We start from the raw sequence: 15,027 nt of genomic DNA on the forward strand, positions 1-15,027 counted from the left end.
AAAGGGGAATGTAAATGAAAGAACATTTTGTAGTTAAAAAAATATATATATATATATATATATATATATATATATTGGCCCTAGCTCTTCAACAAAGTCAGTGAGGACTCGGGACATAAGAGAATTTGTGCTGTGACATCCTGTAACTCAGTGATGTCCCAAATTTCCTGATCAAGGAGATTATGGGGCCATAGAGGAAAGTGATCAACGATGTACAATGTGCCTAAGGAGAGTCACACAGAGAGAAAACATTCTCTCAGGCTCTCACAGAGAGCAAATTGGTCAAGCAATGGCCGTGACTCATCCACATGGCTGACTGACAAAGGATCTACAAGGTGCTGTACATGGTTTCAGGCTAAATCCTGAGGGGATCTGACCTTGTCAGATACAAAAAATTACATTTTTAATTATTATATAAGTCTCGCTTCGACTTGGTCTTAACCATCCAGCAGAAAAGTACAACCAAGAGGTATAAAAAGTAATGCCATATTAATGCTGAGTTGTAAAAGGTTCAAGTCAACAACTTCTAACAATTGCCAGTTGCACTGATAACCCACTACTATTTTGGACTATTGGACTACATTGACTTACTTTGCTGAACTCAAGTGCCTACGATATTTGAACTGGCATCAAGTATGAAAAGGTCCTTTAATGTCTTCTCTAAATACAGTTTCTCTAACAGCAAGGGAACACCCATCTCTGACAAAATAAAACAAAAAAGGGGAATGTAAATGAAAGAACATTTTGTAGTTATACATATGTGTGTGTGTGTGTGTGTGTGTGTGTATATATATGAGTTAGGATAGATGTATAACTATTTTCTCTTAGTTCAATGAGATTTGTATTAATATTTAGACAAAATATTATGTTTGCATCTTGTACTCTGAAAAACTATGAAGACAACATTATGAAATGTATTAATTATTATAACTGTCCTACTAACCTGCTTTGAAACAGTCTCACTGCTATTTCTTTCTCATTAAAATTAATAAAAAAATTTTTAAAAATCGCCTTTCCTGGAAGACACAATAGGTTTTCACAGTGCTAGCATAGGTTAATGGCTGACAGCTTTGGAGCTGAGGATCTCCGTGACACAGGAGCAACTTGACGCTAACACCAGTGCACTCAGCCCTTTCCTCCAAAACCTCAGTTCCATCCAGCTCTTCCTTCACCCATGTACGTGTGTGCTTCAGGATGGGTTCTGATAGGTTCTGGCCCTAGTATGAATTGCTGAATCACTATGGTGATCATCTTATATGGCTGAAGCCCTCAAAACAATAGCTCATCTTCCCCAAGACCACCTCCCTGCTTCTTCTCCAACTGAGCCCAGGGGGGCAATTTCCTTTTCCCCTTCCCGCTGCCTCAGGGAAGACCCCAATCAGCTCCTCTAATTAGTACATGTATACCTAACATCCCCCTCAAACTCCACCCCGGGCAAAAGATCATAAAAGCCTCAGCCTTCCTTTGTTCCAACTCAGAGAATACCTTATCTTCCCCAGATTCTCTCCTTGTCCTCAAAGATAATAAAGCCCCTTTCCCTTTTTCCTTCTAGTTTCTTTGCTGTGATGCCCATCAAAAACCTACGGGGTTCTCAACCTGGGGAGGGGCTGAAGGAACATTCTGAGACCTCTTGGACCTCCTGGTCACACACTGCTCTTATGAGCTGGGATTCCTTCACATTTCCTTGCCAGGCTTCTATGTGACATCCTTCCTTACCACAGCCTGCTGGGCCTGGGGCTTCCCAACTGCACGAGACACCTCTCCTTCCCTTGGGCTTCCCCTGTCCAAGAAGAGTCTCAACAGACAACCAAAGGAGCCTGAGAAGACACCGTGTTCCATAGGTGAGCAGGCCAGGGAGATGGCTCAATAGAATAAGCACTTGCCTGGCAAGCGCAAGGGCCAGAGTTCAATCCCTGGGTCCACCAAAAAAAAAAAAAAAAAAAAAAAAGAACTCCATAGGCGAGCAGCAGAATGCGGCCTTACTGTATGGGAAATCTGGCTCTAGAATGAGTTGACAAAGGTGTTTCAGTAAGACGAGGTCACTTGCAGGAATCATTCCTCAGAAACTGACCTGCTCAGCATGGCCCCAGGAATTCACTCGGGTCCCTGGCAGGCTGGCCATGGCAACCAGGCTGGCCCCTTGGCCATCTCAGGGCTCATTAGCATCCACATTCAAGTCACTCCGCTCCAGGCAGAGAATCACTTGCAAGGCTGCTTTCTATTAAGGCTGATACAAGAACAGATTTTCTCTAGGGGGGAAGCTGCTCCTTCGCACTCTTACTTTGTCTGCCTCCATGGTAGACAATGGAAAACCCCTCACTGCTTAATGCTGCAACAGGGAGAACACTGGTGATTTGGGCACCGAGGCTGAACACTGGGCATGTGAGCACTGGAGATAGCTGGGCAGAGGGAGAAGACCTGAGTTGAGACGTGAAACAGGCAGGAAACAAGCGGCAGAGCACAGGGTGCAGCTGGAGGGGGGATGGGAAGTGGAATCTGATTCACCTTGGGGGAGAGGTCGGCGGAGGGCTCTGGCGAGCGGGCCTGGAGTCAGGATGCTGCACAGAATGCGGCCCTCGTGCAGGCAGCCAGGCGACCCTGGGGACTGCTGGGGTAGTGCGAGGTGCTCCTCTTTCCTGAGAACAGTCTCCCGGGAGGCAAGGATTGAATGCTGAGAGCATTTTTCTGTGCTCTGGCTGAAGCTTTCAATACCGATCAGCAAAGCTCTGCTCAAAGAAAAGGTCTGCCAGGGCAGGACTGGACTTGGCAGCCCTTGCTGGGCTGCGCTCAGACGGGACATGGCTGACCAGGGACAGCTGGGGTGGCGAGCAAAACAAAAGAAGAGGAGGTGGAGAAGCCTGGGAAGCCCAAGGCTCAGCTCACCACCACCCCCGGAAGGCTAGGCAGAAGGAGACCTATAAATCCTGGCCTCTCGGGTGTGTTCGCTCAGGCTGGGTCAGTTTGGTATCTTTCACCCACTGGGTGGGTGTGGCTTGCTTGGATTTGGTTCCCACCACCAAATGGGCGGGTGGCTCTGGAAAAATTCCTTAGCCTCACTCAGCTCCTCTTTTCTTACTTGTGAGTCTGGAATAACAACAGTGTAGACCGCAAAGGCGCCTGCAAAACCTAAATGAGATTTTTCCATAAAACATTCAGCATGCTGCCGGGCCCACATGCTCAGAGGACAGTAAAGGGCAGCTCTCATTTTCCTCATTAGATATAAAAATGTTTCTCTCTTCCCTGTGAGTTTTTGCCTGAAGTCATCTACCTCTTTCAGAGTCTGTTTCCCACAAGACCACATCTGAATCAGGGTTAGCGTGTCAAAAGTCAGTCAATTTCAGGCCTCAGGCTCTAACCACACTCATAATCTTTACTAGTTCTAGTTGGGTGGGAGTTTGTATTTGCCCTTTGGGGGGTACAGACAGGGTCTCATAAAGAAGGGTAGGTGGCAGGAACTGGGGAATTAATGGGTTCCAAATATTTGCATATAAAAGGCAGCCTCCATCTGCCGACAGTAATACAATGTGATGGGAACAGGAGGAGGAATCCTCAGCCTTTGGGGCAGGCCTGGGAGATTTAAGAGGTAAAAAAGCTCACCCAGGCTTTGGAACTCTGGCTCCGAGGTGACTGAGTGGGTGCGGGGCAGGGTTGCCTATAGGCAGTCTGTAGCTTGGAAAGAGCAGTTGGTCCTGGGAGGCCGATGGCTCCACAGGCTCACACCTTGGGAACCCAGCTCCCACCAGCTCTGGCCTGGCTTAGGGTACAGGGACCCCATGAAGGAGGAGTACCCTGAAGTACTGAGGAGAGCCACAGACTGGGGGAGCCTCCCCATGCCTGGGAAGGGGCGAGCCCCCCTTCTGGGCTGCGTCTGCTTTTCTGCACCCTGGCACTGGTTCCTTGGTTTCTTAGGAGGTGAGTGTTTATTTTAGTGCAAGTCCCAAACAGCAGTATTTCAGACAATACACGGTCTCCTTCTCAGTCCTTCCTGGCCAGCTCTTGGACATGCTCTGAAGTGACCACACTGAAGTGGCCGCACAGCACTGCTCCGGCAGTGCTGAGGAGCGAGAGCCGGGCCTGTTTGTGTGCTGCTCAGAGGCTGCGGCAGCCAGGATCTCAGGCTGACTTCCAAATTCCCACAGATCTGAATATGCTAAATAGTGCACAAGAAACAAAAATGCAAGATTTTATCTCATCTTCAAACATGAGATCAAACACTGCGAATTTGTTCTTAAAACCTGCAAGTGATATGGCAGAGGGCGTGGGAGGAACTCTTCCATTTTGCATTTGAAGTATGGCTTTTGAAAACCATATGGCAGCACTAAGAAATTAGGTTTAGCTAACTCACAGAAAGATTTCGAAAAAAGAACCTTTGTCTTCTGCCAACATAAATTTCATGTTATTGGTATCATACAAACTGGTATTTAATACCTGCATGAATGTATGCTGTCCCTGGTGGTGGGGGGTTAACCATTATCCTTCCACTGATTAACCCCTCCCCGCTCAAGCGCCACAGCTAACCAGTATGTGAAAGGGAAGGCTCCTCAAACTCAGGGGAAGGAGGTTATGGTCTGCTAGTGCTTATAGCTGTCATACTCCACTAAGAGATGCTTGACTAGGGCTGGCCAGACAGCTCAGCGGACTAAAGCGCCTGCTCACGCAGTCACAGGGACAGGGTTCATCCTTGGCCTGCCATGCTGGCTCTGCCTTGGGGGTGCATTGAGACAGCAAAGGAGACTGGGCATGGTGGTGCATGTGTAATCTCAGAGCTTGGCAGGCTGAAAACAGGAGGATCACAAGTCTGATCTGTGTAGTGAGACCCTGTACATTAAAAAAAGAGAGAGACACTTGACTGAGCTGGAGATGGAGCTCGCGGGCAGAGCACATGCCTGGACTGCTGAGGTCTTGGGTTCCATCCTCAGCACATACATACAAAAAATCCTTCATGTCATGGTAACAGAAGAGTATGGTTGGGTCTATGGCACAAAAACTGAGGTGCCCTCAGACAGTCTTTTGGAAATAAAGGACTGGGACAAAGTTTTGCCCCAGCATTTAGAATGTGATCCCATGCCATGTTTTCATGATTGGCTAATTGTTCTCTGACCCAGTTTCTCTTGGTTTTTGCCCGCTTCCTTTCCCTTTTGTAATGTCAACAATTTTATTCCTTTCTGACAATATATTAAGCATCCTGTCTGCATATTTACATACTTGCCTCCATTTTGAATGTTGTCCCCAGGGGGGGCCTGCCATTAAATCTCCCATTCAATAGAGGGGAACTCAGTCTCAGATATTTAGCCCCAGAAAGAACCTTCCAGGCCTTTCCACATTGCACAGAATATTTAGGTCACAATTAAGTACCTCACTGGAACTAGACCTTCTGTACAGGTCTAGTTGGCTACAGGGTCCTTCTCTCTGCAGATGCAGACCCCCTATGACCACCACTAGCCACACTCTCAAATGCTAGACTGATGTTTTTCCTATAAACAGTTCACTTCATGACCCCAGGAAAGAGTCAAAGAACTGCCAGCTCTACTACACTTCAGGGCAAACACTAATAAAAAGAACAGAAAGAAGAAAGAAAGACAAAAACCTACTGCACTCATATCCTGCCTTGTCTACAAAGCCTGCTTTAATTTTCTGGTCTCTTTGTTGAAGTAGTTCAAAAAAAAAAGCAAAAGAACTTAATAAGATGCTCTAGGGTCAAGGGGATCACAGAGCTCACTGCCCCATCCCCGCCTGGTAGAGGGGTGCTCCTCAGGACTGGGAAGATACCTCCTTACGCTAATCATGTCTTTCCTCACAAGTACGGGGGTAGGGCTGGGCGAATGCTATGTTAAATTTCTCCTTGGGAAGGATGTCACCAAGGGAAGGCAATGCTGGCATTTTGTTGAAAATGGCTGTTACTAGGGCACACAAGAAAAAGAAAAGAAACAAGAAAACTTACACACAACATAAACTAATGCTCAATAATCAAGGAACCCAAAACTCCTGCCTGTCACTAGTAGTCTGTGCCCTGCCTCTGCCTGCTTTCTTCCCAGACAAAATTGGGAAAACCGGGTGTAACTCCGAGGAAAACAGACCAAATGGAAACCTCAAATGCAGAAATGTTTTGTTGTTCCTTTTCCTTGCTTTGTTCACTGTCTTTTCCCTCGGACTTTCCACCCTGGAGAGTTTATCTTTCCTTTCTCAGTCTGTATCAAACAACAGGCTGACCTAACTTCCTCGATCAAGCCCTCCCGCTTGGCCCTGCTACTCTCCACATTCCTGGCCTATGAATCCACAGATAAACCTCTAGCCTTGGTCTACATCTGCAGAGAAATGGACCCTCTAGCCAAGGAAGGGGTAACAGAACCTCCGGAATTACAGAGGGGCTTTCATCTACATTACAGCTTGGCCAAAGCCAGTCAGGGTGACTTTACTTTCACTTCTGTGACAAGATCAGGATGACTCTCAGCTCCAAGTCCTGAGTGTCATGGGCTTCCTAGAAGACATACTAATCCTAAGCACCAGGCCCGAGAGCGGTGCCCTCCTGCCAAATCACACACAGATGCCTGCAAGTGTGCCACACAGGTGAACGAAAACACTACACAAGTCCTGAGGTGGAAACAAACTAAATTTCTGGTTGTCTACTATGGCCTAAATTACTAAGGCACACACAAGGTGGGAAAGCGATCTTCATATTGTTTGTTACCATCAGATTGGACAGAATATTTCCCATGGACTATGATTCATGATGAATGACTTACACAAAGTAATGGTTCATTACTACAGGCTTCCTTTTATATAAAGAATTTTCATATTCTTTAATCTGGCTAGTTCATCAGGTCAGACATGATCTGGCCCTGCCTATCTCCCCTCTCGTCTCATGCAACCCCGTACAGGTGTAAGTTTAGAGATCCCTTCATCTACGTCACACTCCTATTTATTTTAATGTATTTAGTACAGTGTCGACAGGGTGGGTCTACAGGGTCTCACTACACAGATCGGACTTGTAGTGATCCTTCTGTTTTCAGCCTCCCAGGTGCTGGGATTAGAGGCATGTGCCACCACACCCAGTCTCAGTGCACCTATTCTCAGTGCACTTCGGGGGCGGAGCTGGCACAGCAGGCCAGGGATTGAACCCTTGTCCCTGAGTCTGCCTAAGCAGGTGCTTTAATCTGCTGAGCTATCTGGCCTGTCCTACTTCTCTTTTTTAAAAACTATCCATAAGGTAAACTTCCTGTGGCTTCTGTAACTCGTTCCCATCTACAAACTCATAAAGAGGGCAGAGATGAGGTCTGTTTACTTCAGCTTCTTCTTGAGTATCAAGCAGGCCTAGGCTCCTACAAGTTCCTTGTAGAAGCAAATGAATCAGAATAGGAATGATTCATCAAAGAAGACAAACTAGACCCTCTGTTCTCATCTGAAGAATCAATCAGAATTATTCTGATCTTTAGCTGATAGTCTATCTCTTACTAATCATTCATCCATCCATCCATCCATCCAATAGAGGATTCTCAGGCTGTAGTCTGCCACCTTCCTAGAAAAGCAAAATGAAAAGTTTTTTTTTTCATTTCTACCCTCTTTGTTTCATGGAGATTCCTGGGGACCTCACTTTTGAAGGCACCTGTGCTCTCGGACACCTGCTGCTAGCTCTGGCTGGGCATGCGTACACTGGCCAAAGTGTACAGATCTGCCCCCCTTGGTGGGCAGATTTGTTGCCATGGAGAAAGATGGAATAGTAGGCAAAACCAGGCAAGCTTGGAGGAATTTTTAAAGTGTTTGAGTGTTTTTTAACTGGCAGCTGGCTTTGCAACACTTTATAAAAATAATCACAGTAGAGAAAATCAACATGAAATTGTTGCTAAGTAGTATACGTACCAGACATTAAAACTAAAAATTTGAAAGGAGAAAGAAGCCGTTTAGATTCAAATAAAAGAATCTTTAATGATAGTGCCATCAGTTCCCCTGCACCTGAGCAAAATTATACCGAGTAATTCTAGGAGGAGAAAAGTAGTTTAGCTTCACATTTTCCACGGAAAGATCTGTTATAGTTTTTGAATATATGCAACCAAGAGTAATATAAACCCTTCTGCTAGCACTGCTCTGTGTCAAGCCCTTCAGTTATGGCTAAGCATAGGGTTAGTACTGGAGATTCCCTTTTCCAAGAAATTAAGAAATTTGCCCAAGGTCACCAGAGCTGGAAGAAAAAGTCAAATCCTGAACTCAGGGAATTTGGTGACAGATTCTATGCTCTTAACCATTAGACTATATTCCCTGTTATGTTTTATAACTCACATCCTTTAAAACTAATGGGAGCTGGGTACCTACTGTCCAGCTGAAGGAGCAGAAGCTCACCAGTAACTGTTTCAGAAGCCCTGTGGCGTCCTCAAATCTCCATCCCCAGTCCCTGCTGCTCTTCTCCCTGGGTGACCGTGACCCTGGCATCTGGCCATGTCTGGTCAGTTCCCTAGCTTTTTGTTATAGTTCCGTACCTGGAGCCCTAAACGACGTGTGGTAGGTGGTTCTCATTTCAAGTCAACAGGCTCATTCTCACCATCTATGACTTGATTATTAAGCGCAACATGTTTTAAAACAATTATTTACTTATTTGTACAGGGTCTCGCTACACAGCTCGGACTTATATTGATCTTTCTGCCTCAGCCTCCCAGTGCTGGGATTATAGGCGTGCGCCACTACGCCTGGTTTCAGGGCTGGCACGACGCACCTGGGGTGGCCCATGCGGTACTGGGGATTGTACGTGTTTTGGAGACACTTCACATTTAATAGCACAGCTTTGGTTTATTCTGTTTGGGGGCTAAATTCTATATTTTGTTGTTCTGGTTGTTTATCGTATGGCTGGTTTTGTAAGTTGCTCCTGGTTTTTGTAAGAAAAACAGTTCTCTGGATGTCCTTGTGGATGAGGCCGGCCAGCACTACAGCAGCCTCGCAATCACTTGGGTGGTTTGTTCACACGGATGGTTCGTCCTACCACTCTAGTTCTGACTTGGTGGTTGTGCAGCTGGGGTACGGCCTGGGGCATGAGAACTGCCCTTTCCACCAAGTTTCCAGCTGTTGCCGATGCCACGTGGCCGGAGCACTCCACTTTTAGAATTATTCTAGGGTACACCCTCGGGGTGAAGCAGCTGAGGTACGGCACACTTCTGTCCAGCCCTACCTGGTACATCTCGCCGCGGTGCTTCTTGCTAAGCACACATTCACCTGCAGTTTCTAAACAGCCTTGTTATTACCATTATTGGATTCTTAAAAATGTTGTCAATCTAGGGAGTAAACATATCTCAATGATTTAAAAAAATATTTCTCTTAAAAATTTCTCTTGAGTATTAAGGGTATTTTTTTTCCATATATTTATTGGCTATTTCTCTTCTTCTGCATAAGAACTGTCTGGTTTTCTAATCATTTCTTCCCTGTGTCTTTTTTATTGATCATGAGAGTCCTTTATATAGAATGACTAATTCTCTCTCTTCAGTTATACAAGGTGCAAATGTCTTCTCTCAGTTCATGAATTGCCATTTTAATGTCTTTATACTGTCTTGTAAAGGACAAAAGTTTATAATTATACTGTAGTCAACTTTATCTATCTAAAAAATTACGCTTTCTATATCTTGCTTCAGAAATCCTTCCTTGGGACTGGGGAGACAGCCTGACGGTCTAAGTGCCTGCCTGGCAAGCGCAAGGACCCAAGTCTGATCCTTGGTACTGCATGCCCCAGAATCCGGGGTATGCTGTGCTGGCCACCAAAACCGGGCATGCTGGCACATGCCTGTAATCTCAGTACTGGGGAGGCTAAGAGAGGAGGATCACTACGAGTCTGAGCTGCGGAGTGAGACCCTGAACTGCATAAATAAATATTAAAAAACAGAAATCCTTTCTTCTTCCAAGACAGTCAGATATTTTCTATGCTATGTTCTAAAATTTGTATTTATTTTTATATTTTACATGTGTCTTACTTTACCTGGATTTGATTTTGGTTTATTTAATGAAGGAAGGAATTTTAATTTTTTCTCTTGTCTTATTCTACCTTACATTTATGTATGCATGTACGTATGTATATATTTAGTACAGGGTCGACTGGATCTCACTATACAGATCAGACTTGTAGTGATCCTCCTGTTTTCAGCCTCCCCAGAGCTGGGACTATAGGCACCCCTGGGGGTAGGGCTGGCATGGCACCCTAGAGATCAAACCCTGGTCCCTGCGTCTGCCTAAGTCCTCTCCTCCCTTTCCCTTTCCCTCCTCTCCCTTCCCTTTCCCTCCCCTCCCTCCTTTCTTTCAGAGGAACCGGAGATTGAACTCAGACCCTTATGCTTGCCAGGGAAGCGCTTATCCTACTGAGCCATCTCCCTGGCCCCTTTTCTTTGCTTTTTTTTTTTTCTTTTTTTCCTGGTACTGGAGATGGGACTTAAGACCTTGTGCTTGCCAGGATGGTGCTTATACCACTGGACTATAACCCTGGCCCTATGTTGTCTTTTCTTTCCGACTGTTTTTAATAGTATTTTTGAAGAAGTAGGGTTTAAAATTGTTTCATTAAGAAATACTTAACAATTTACAATTTTATTTTTCATTCCTCTGGCTAAGATTTTTCTGAGCTTTTGGAATCTCAGATTTAGTACTAATGAAAAATCCAAATCTTTTCTTTTTCCCATCATATTTCCTTTTGAATTTCTGTGTAGAACACCCTGGGTCTCCTGCCTCGTCTCCTAGTTTCACTTCATGTTCTCTCTTCTCTCCTTTGGAGCCATGTCTGCACTATTTATTCAGGTGGATATTCTAGCTCATCAGTGTTCTCTTTAACTGTCTCTAAGGTGTTTAACTTACCAAATTTTAAATTCCTATTTTTATAGTGTTCATCACTGGAAGTTTCCCTTCCTTATCTTAAAAATATGCTTGGTCATTTTGCAGTCTCTTAGGTTTGCCCATATTTTCAATGCTTATTTAAAATGTTATAAAGTATGTAAATTTGCTAAACCCAATAAAGAAATATTTACATATTGAACTACTGTCTCGGTTATTTCTGCTGGCTCTTATGGAAACTTGTACGGGTTCTAGTTGAAGCTGCCTTTTTCCAGAGGTGATTTCAGTTTATTTTGAGAGTCTTCTAGCATTAAGAAATTTACACTGCCATTATATTATACAGGAAAACCTAAGTTAGTTTCTCTCCTTTCCCTCATATAAGCAGAAGAAACAATGTGCCAATGGATGCTAGTCAATGCTTGGAAGGATCTGTCACCTGTCAGCAGGACCAGACACTACAGGGTATGAAGTAAGAATGTGAGAAAGATAGACTTCATATTAGCTATCATGCCAAATTACTTACTATCTGTATCTTGGCTCAGTTAAAGCACTTTTTTTTTTTTTTTTGCGGAACCAGAGATGGAACTCAGTACCTTGTGCTTGCCAGGCAAGTGCTTATTTTGCTGAGCTATCTCCTCGGCCCTTAAAGGACTTTTAATTGTTCAAGAGGGTACCTCTAAAAAGTTATGTATTCCTTCTGCTGTGTGATCGATGAACTATCACCCCAGCCCCTGCTGAAAATCATGAAACTGAATGATTGCTCTTGTCTCAGTCACACCCTGGAACGCTGCTTAAGGGACAGCCCCACCGCTGTACCAGTGACAAACCTGTGAGGGTCATCTGGATCACAGTTCGGAAGAAACTGAGTGACTGCGTCTGCTACTTCTTCATTTGATAAAACATCCCACAGTCCATCGGTGGCCAAGATCAGCACATCGTCGGCTCCGTGCTCATATTTGGAGAGGTCATAGACTCTTACCTGAAAAGAACGGGAAACTTAAGAAATTGGGAGCACAAAAAATTTTTTTGTCTCTGACAAATTTGATTCCTGACTGTGGTGGCTGTCAGGTATAAGATACTTGATTATACATCAAGCTTTATGGTCAAGGGCAGTCCTATTGAGAAACCTGCTGTACAAAATATGGACCCAATACATAACTATGCATGAATCAAAGAGGGAGGTTTAATAATTGATGAGAAAAGAATCAGCTGAAATGTAATGCTTGCCACAGATGGAATGACGACTTACAAGTGGATATTGTTCTACGTGGAACATCAACCAGGGCCTTTCTTGTCATCTTTGCATATTCATTCCAAAAACACTTACGAAGGGCCTACCTTGTGCCAGGTATGATAAATAAAAAAAAAAGTAATAGATTTTCCTGCTACACAGGAGTTGTTAGTCTGTAGTAGAGATAAAGCCAATTTAGAATCTTTCATATCTGCTTAGTAAGTCTGAGACTAAGGAGACATTATTTAATGTACTCATTTGAAAGCCTTCTTGCTGTACCTGCCTTACAATTAGTTAATGGCCCACACCATGGAAAAGCACTGGGAATATGTGCCATCCAGACTCTGAACATCCTCTCAAAGGACAAGCTCATCAAGGGTGAAGCTTCCATGCTTGAGAAGGCATGGAAGAAACAAAATGAAACAAACCAGGAGGAGGGAACTTCAGTTTTTAGCAGATAGAATGTCCGGGATGCCAGAGCTCTACCCTTGAGCCATAAAGTCCTGTCTGATGTTTGATCCCTACCTTTGCTTTATTGTCTATGGCTGTGGGGTTTGTTAGAACAGAGTTTCTCAAAGCAGTAAGTGGGGGGTCTGGTTAATGGGCAGACTCAGATGCAGTTGGGGGGGGGGCAGGAGTCTGCAGTTCTCCAGGATGATGCCAAGGCCTCACGCAGGTCCACAGACCACACTGAATGGCAAAGAAGATTCCTCCTAGGCTAGGTTTGTAGATAAGGAAGTCAAGCGCCCTGTGGATTCTGACTCCAGATAAGACTTCCATAGAGTAGGCTGTGGGAAGGGCAGCAAATGCTATTCTAGGGTCTCCAACTTCATGCCATGGTTCACTGTGTTGTTTCTAGTATGTAATTATGTTACTTAGGAGAGACGGTTAGCTTCATATTGGTACATGTCTATGGCCTATTTGTATGATAATTTGAGCTCCACCGAATGGAACAGATTAAGCAACAGGAGGTAGATGTGGATGTCAGGTGGTCTAATCTTTTTTTTGTACCGGGAATTGAACTCACGACCTGTGTTTGGCAGGCAGGCAGGCGCTGTGCTGATGAGCTATATCTCTGGCCCAGGTGACCCAATCTTATACTGTAGTAAAATATAAGATTCCATTTGTCTTCTAGCTCCTTCTAACAGAGATGTTGTCAGGTCTGAAAATAGCAATCCATTTAATTGCAAGTTCTGCTCTGAGAGCAGGGGGCCAAGTTCTCTCTGAAATCCTTTCTGCTGACCCAAGAAATACAAGAGGTTGAGTCACTGAAGCAGAAGTTGTCCTGCCCACTACTCAAATAGAACTCTGGCGAAAAACTATGGCGACTGTGTGTTCATGCATACGAACACGCTGGACAATGTTGCTCTCCAAGTCCATCAACAAGTGAAATCCTTCCTTAATTCTGTTCACATTTCCACTCACAGCACAGTAAAGCAGTTTCATTAGCTAACTGAAAATCCCTTTCAATACCCTTCTCCCCATAATTTTTATGTAAATAATAAAAAGCTGGTAGCAACCCCATTCCCTGAGGCACTACTCAATTAACATCCTTTTAGGTTTTTACTGCTACCCTTTGTTTCCTGCCCTTTAGTCAATTTCCAAAGGACTCTGCCAACTTTCCACTTATAGCTCCTGTCTTATACATTAACCTGTGATGCAGAACATTTTGTGAAAATGCTTTCAGAAAAGTTGAACTGTTGAGCAAGTTACCCCACTGCTGGCTCAGCCTCTTCGCTGCAAGGGCTTGCGAGGACCTGCAGGCTGCTGGGCCCTAACTTTGCCTCCACAAGCTGTGGCTGGGCTTCCCCCATCAGACCACTCTCACTTTCCCAAAGGTCCTGGCTCAATTCCTGAAATAGCTTTTTAAGGTTCCTAAAAAGTCCCACAACAAACCAACAGACTCTGAGGCTCCCCAAGGACTGAGGCCTCTGAAAGAGTCTCTGCAGGCCCCTTGGGGGACAGGACGCATACCCAAACACCTTTGCTGGAAGGAGGCTGGGAATACGCTCATCATTCCTTGAGGTCCCTCCCTCGTCCTCATCTGCCAAGAAGGGGAGGAAAAGCCCACAAGAGCCCTGGGAGTCTTGCACCTTCTTAGAGCAACATATACACAGATGTCCTCTGATTTATGATGGGGTTGTGTCCCGATAAAATGAACCCATCAGTACAGTGGAAATATCATGAGATGGAAATACTTCTAACCCATGGAACAGGGTTAGCTGAGCACTACAGTGCAGTGTAAGCGCTGGCTGCTCCCCTGCATGCCTGTGTGACTGACCGGCAGAAAGGCTCACTGCTGCTGCTGACTAGAATTGTGAGAAAGCGTCCTAGCCTATGTTTCTAGCCCAGGAAAAGAACAAAATTCTGAATACAGATTTAACTGAATGGGCACTGATTTTGCACCATCAGGAACAATGGGAAGCTGAAGCACCCAAGCCAAGGACCATGTTGGTCTCAGCAGCTGAAGGGTAGGGCCCTTCGGACTCTGCCTTCCTGCTGCCTTCATGCATGGTTTTAAGAGTCCCAGCTACGGGCCAAGCACTGGGACATGGTGACCCACAGTGACGAGCCTGATCACAAGTTCTACACCAGCAGGAGATACAAGTCACAGTGACAGAAGCGAAGAAGAACAAGGAGTGTGACAGGGTCACTTCAGACGTGTGCTTTTCTGGGAAGGTGACATCTAAACACTCAAGGGAATTGTCCTGGGCTTTCTCTTTTCTTCCCTTTCTCCTTTCCTTTGGGTGTCTGTTAATCTGGATTAGGAGTGCATGAGTGACAAAGGTGGGTGGAGGGCTGGAAGGGCTACGTGCCACCCTCTGCTTCCAGAACAACACCAATCCTATGTGTAGGCACCTGTGTTACGTGTCTGTCTTCACACGAATAATTATTCTGAAATTTTAGTATGTTTAAGAATCAAACGAAGGGGTCAGGGAGATGGCTCAGTGGAGTAAGCACTTCCCTGGCAAGTGCAAGGACCTGAGTTCAATCCCCGGTTCCAC

The 15,027-nt window shown here is 45.0% G+C and overlaps 1 protein-coding gene across 1 annotated transcript in view; it reads right to left on the reverse strand.

Annotated features, from left to right (window-relative positions):
* Positions 1–15,027, reverse strand: part of Ppm1h (protein phosphatase, Mg2+/Mn2+ dependent 1H) — a 289,195-nt gene that overhangs the window by 6,101 nt on the left and 268,067 nt on the right. The window contains exon 9 of the mRNA XM_004641643.1: positions 11,619–11,770. Coding sequence (XP_004641700.1) covers positions 11,619–11,770 — 152 coding nt within the window. The remainder of the gene's footprint in view (positions 1–11,618; positions 11,771–15,027) is intronic.

This window comes from Octodon degus, unplaced genomic scaffold (assembly GCF_000260255.1).
Source record: "Octodon degus isolate 3935 unplaced genomic scaffold, OctDeg1.0 scaffold00139, whole genome shotgun sequence".
NCBI lineage: Eukaryota > Metazoa > Chordata > Mammalia > Rodentia > Octodontidae > Octodon > Octodon degus.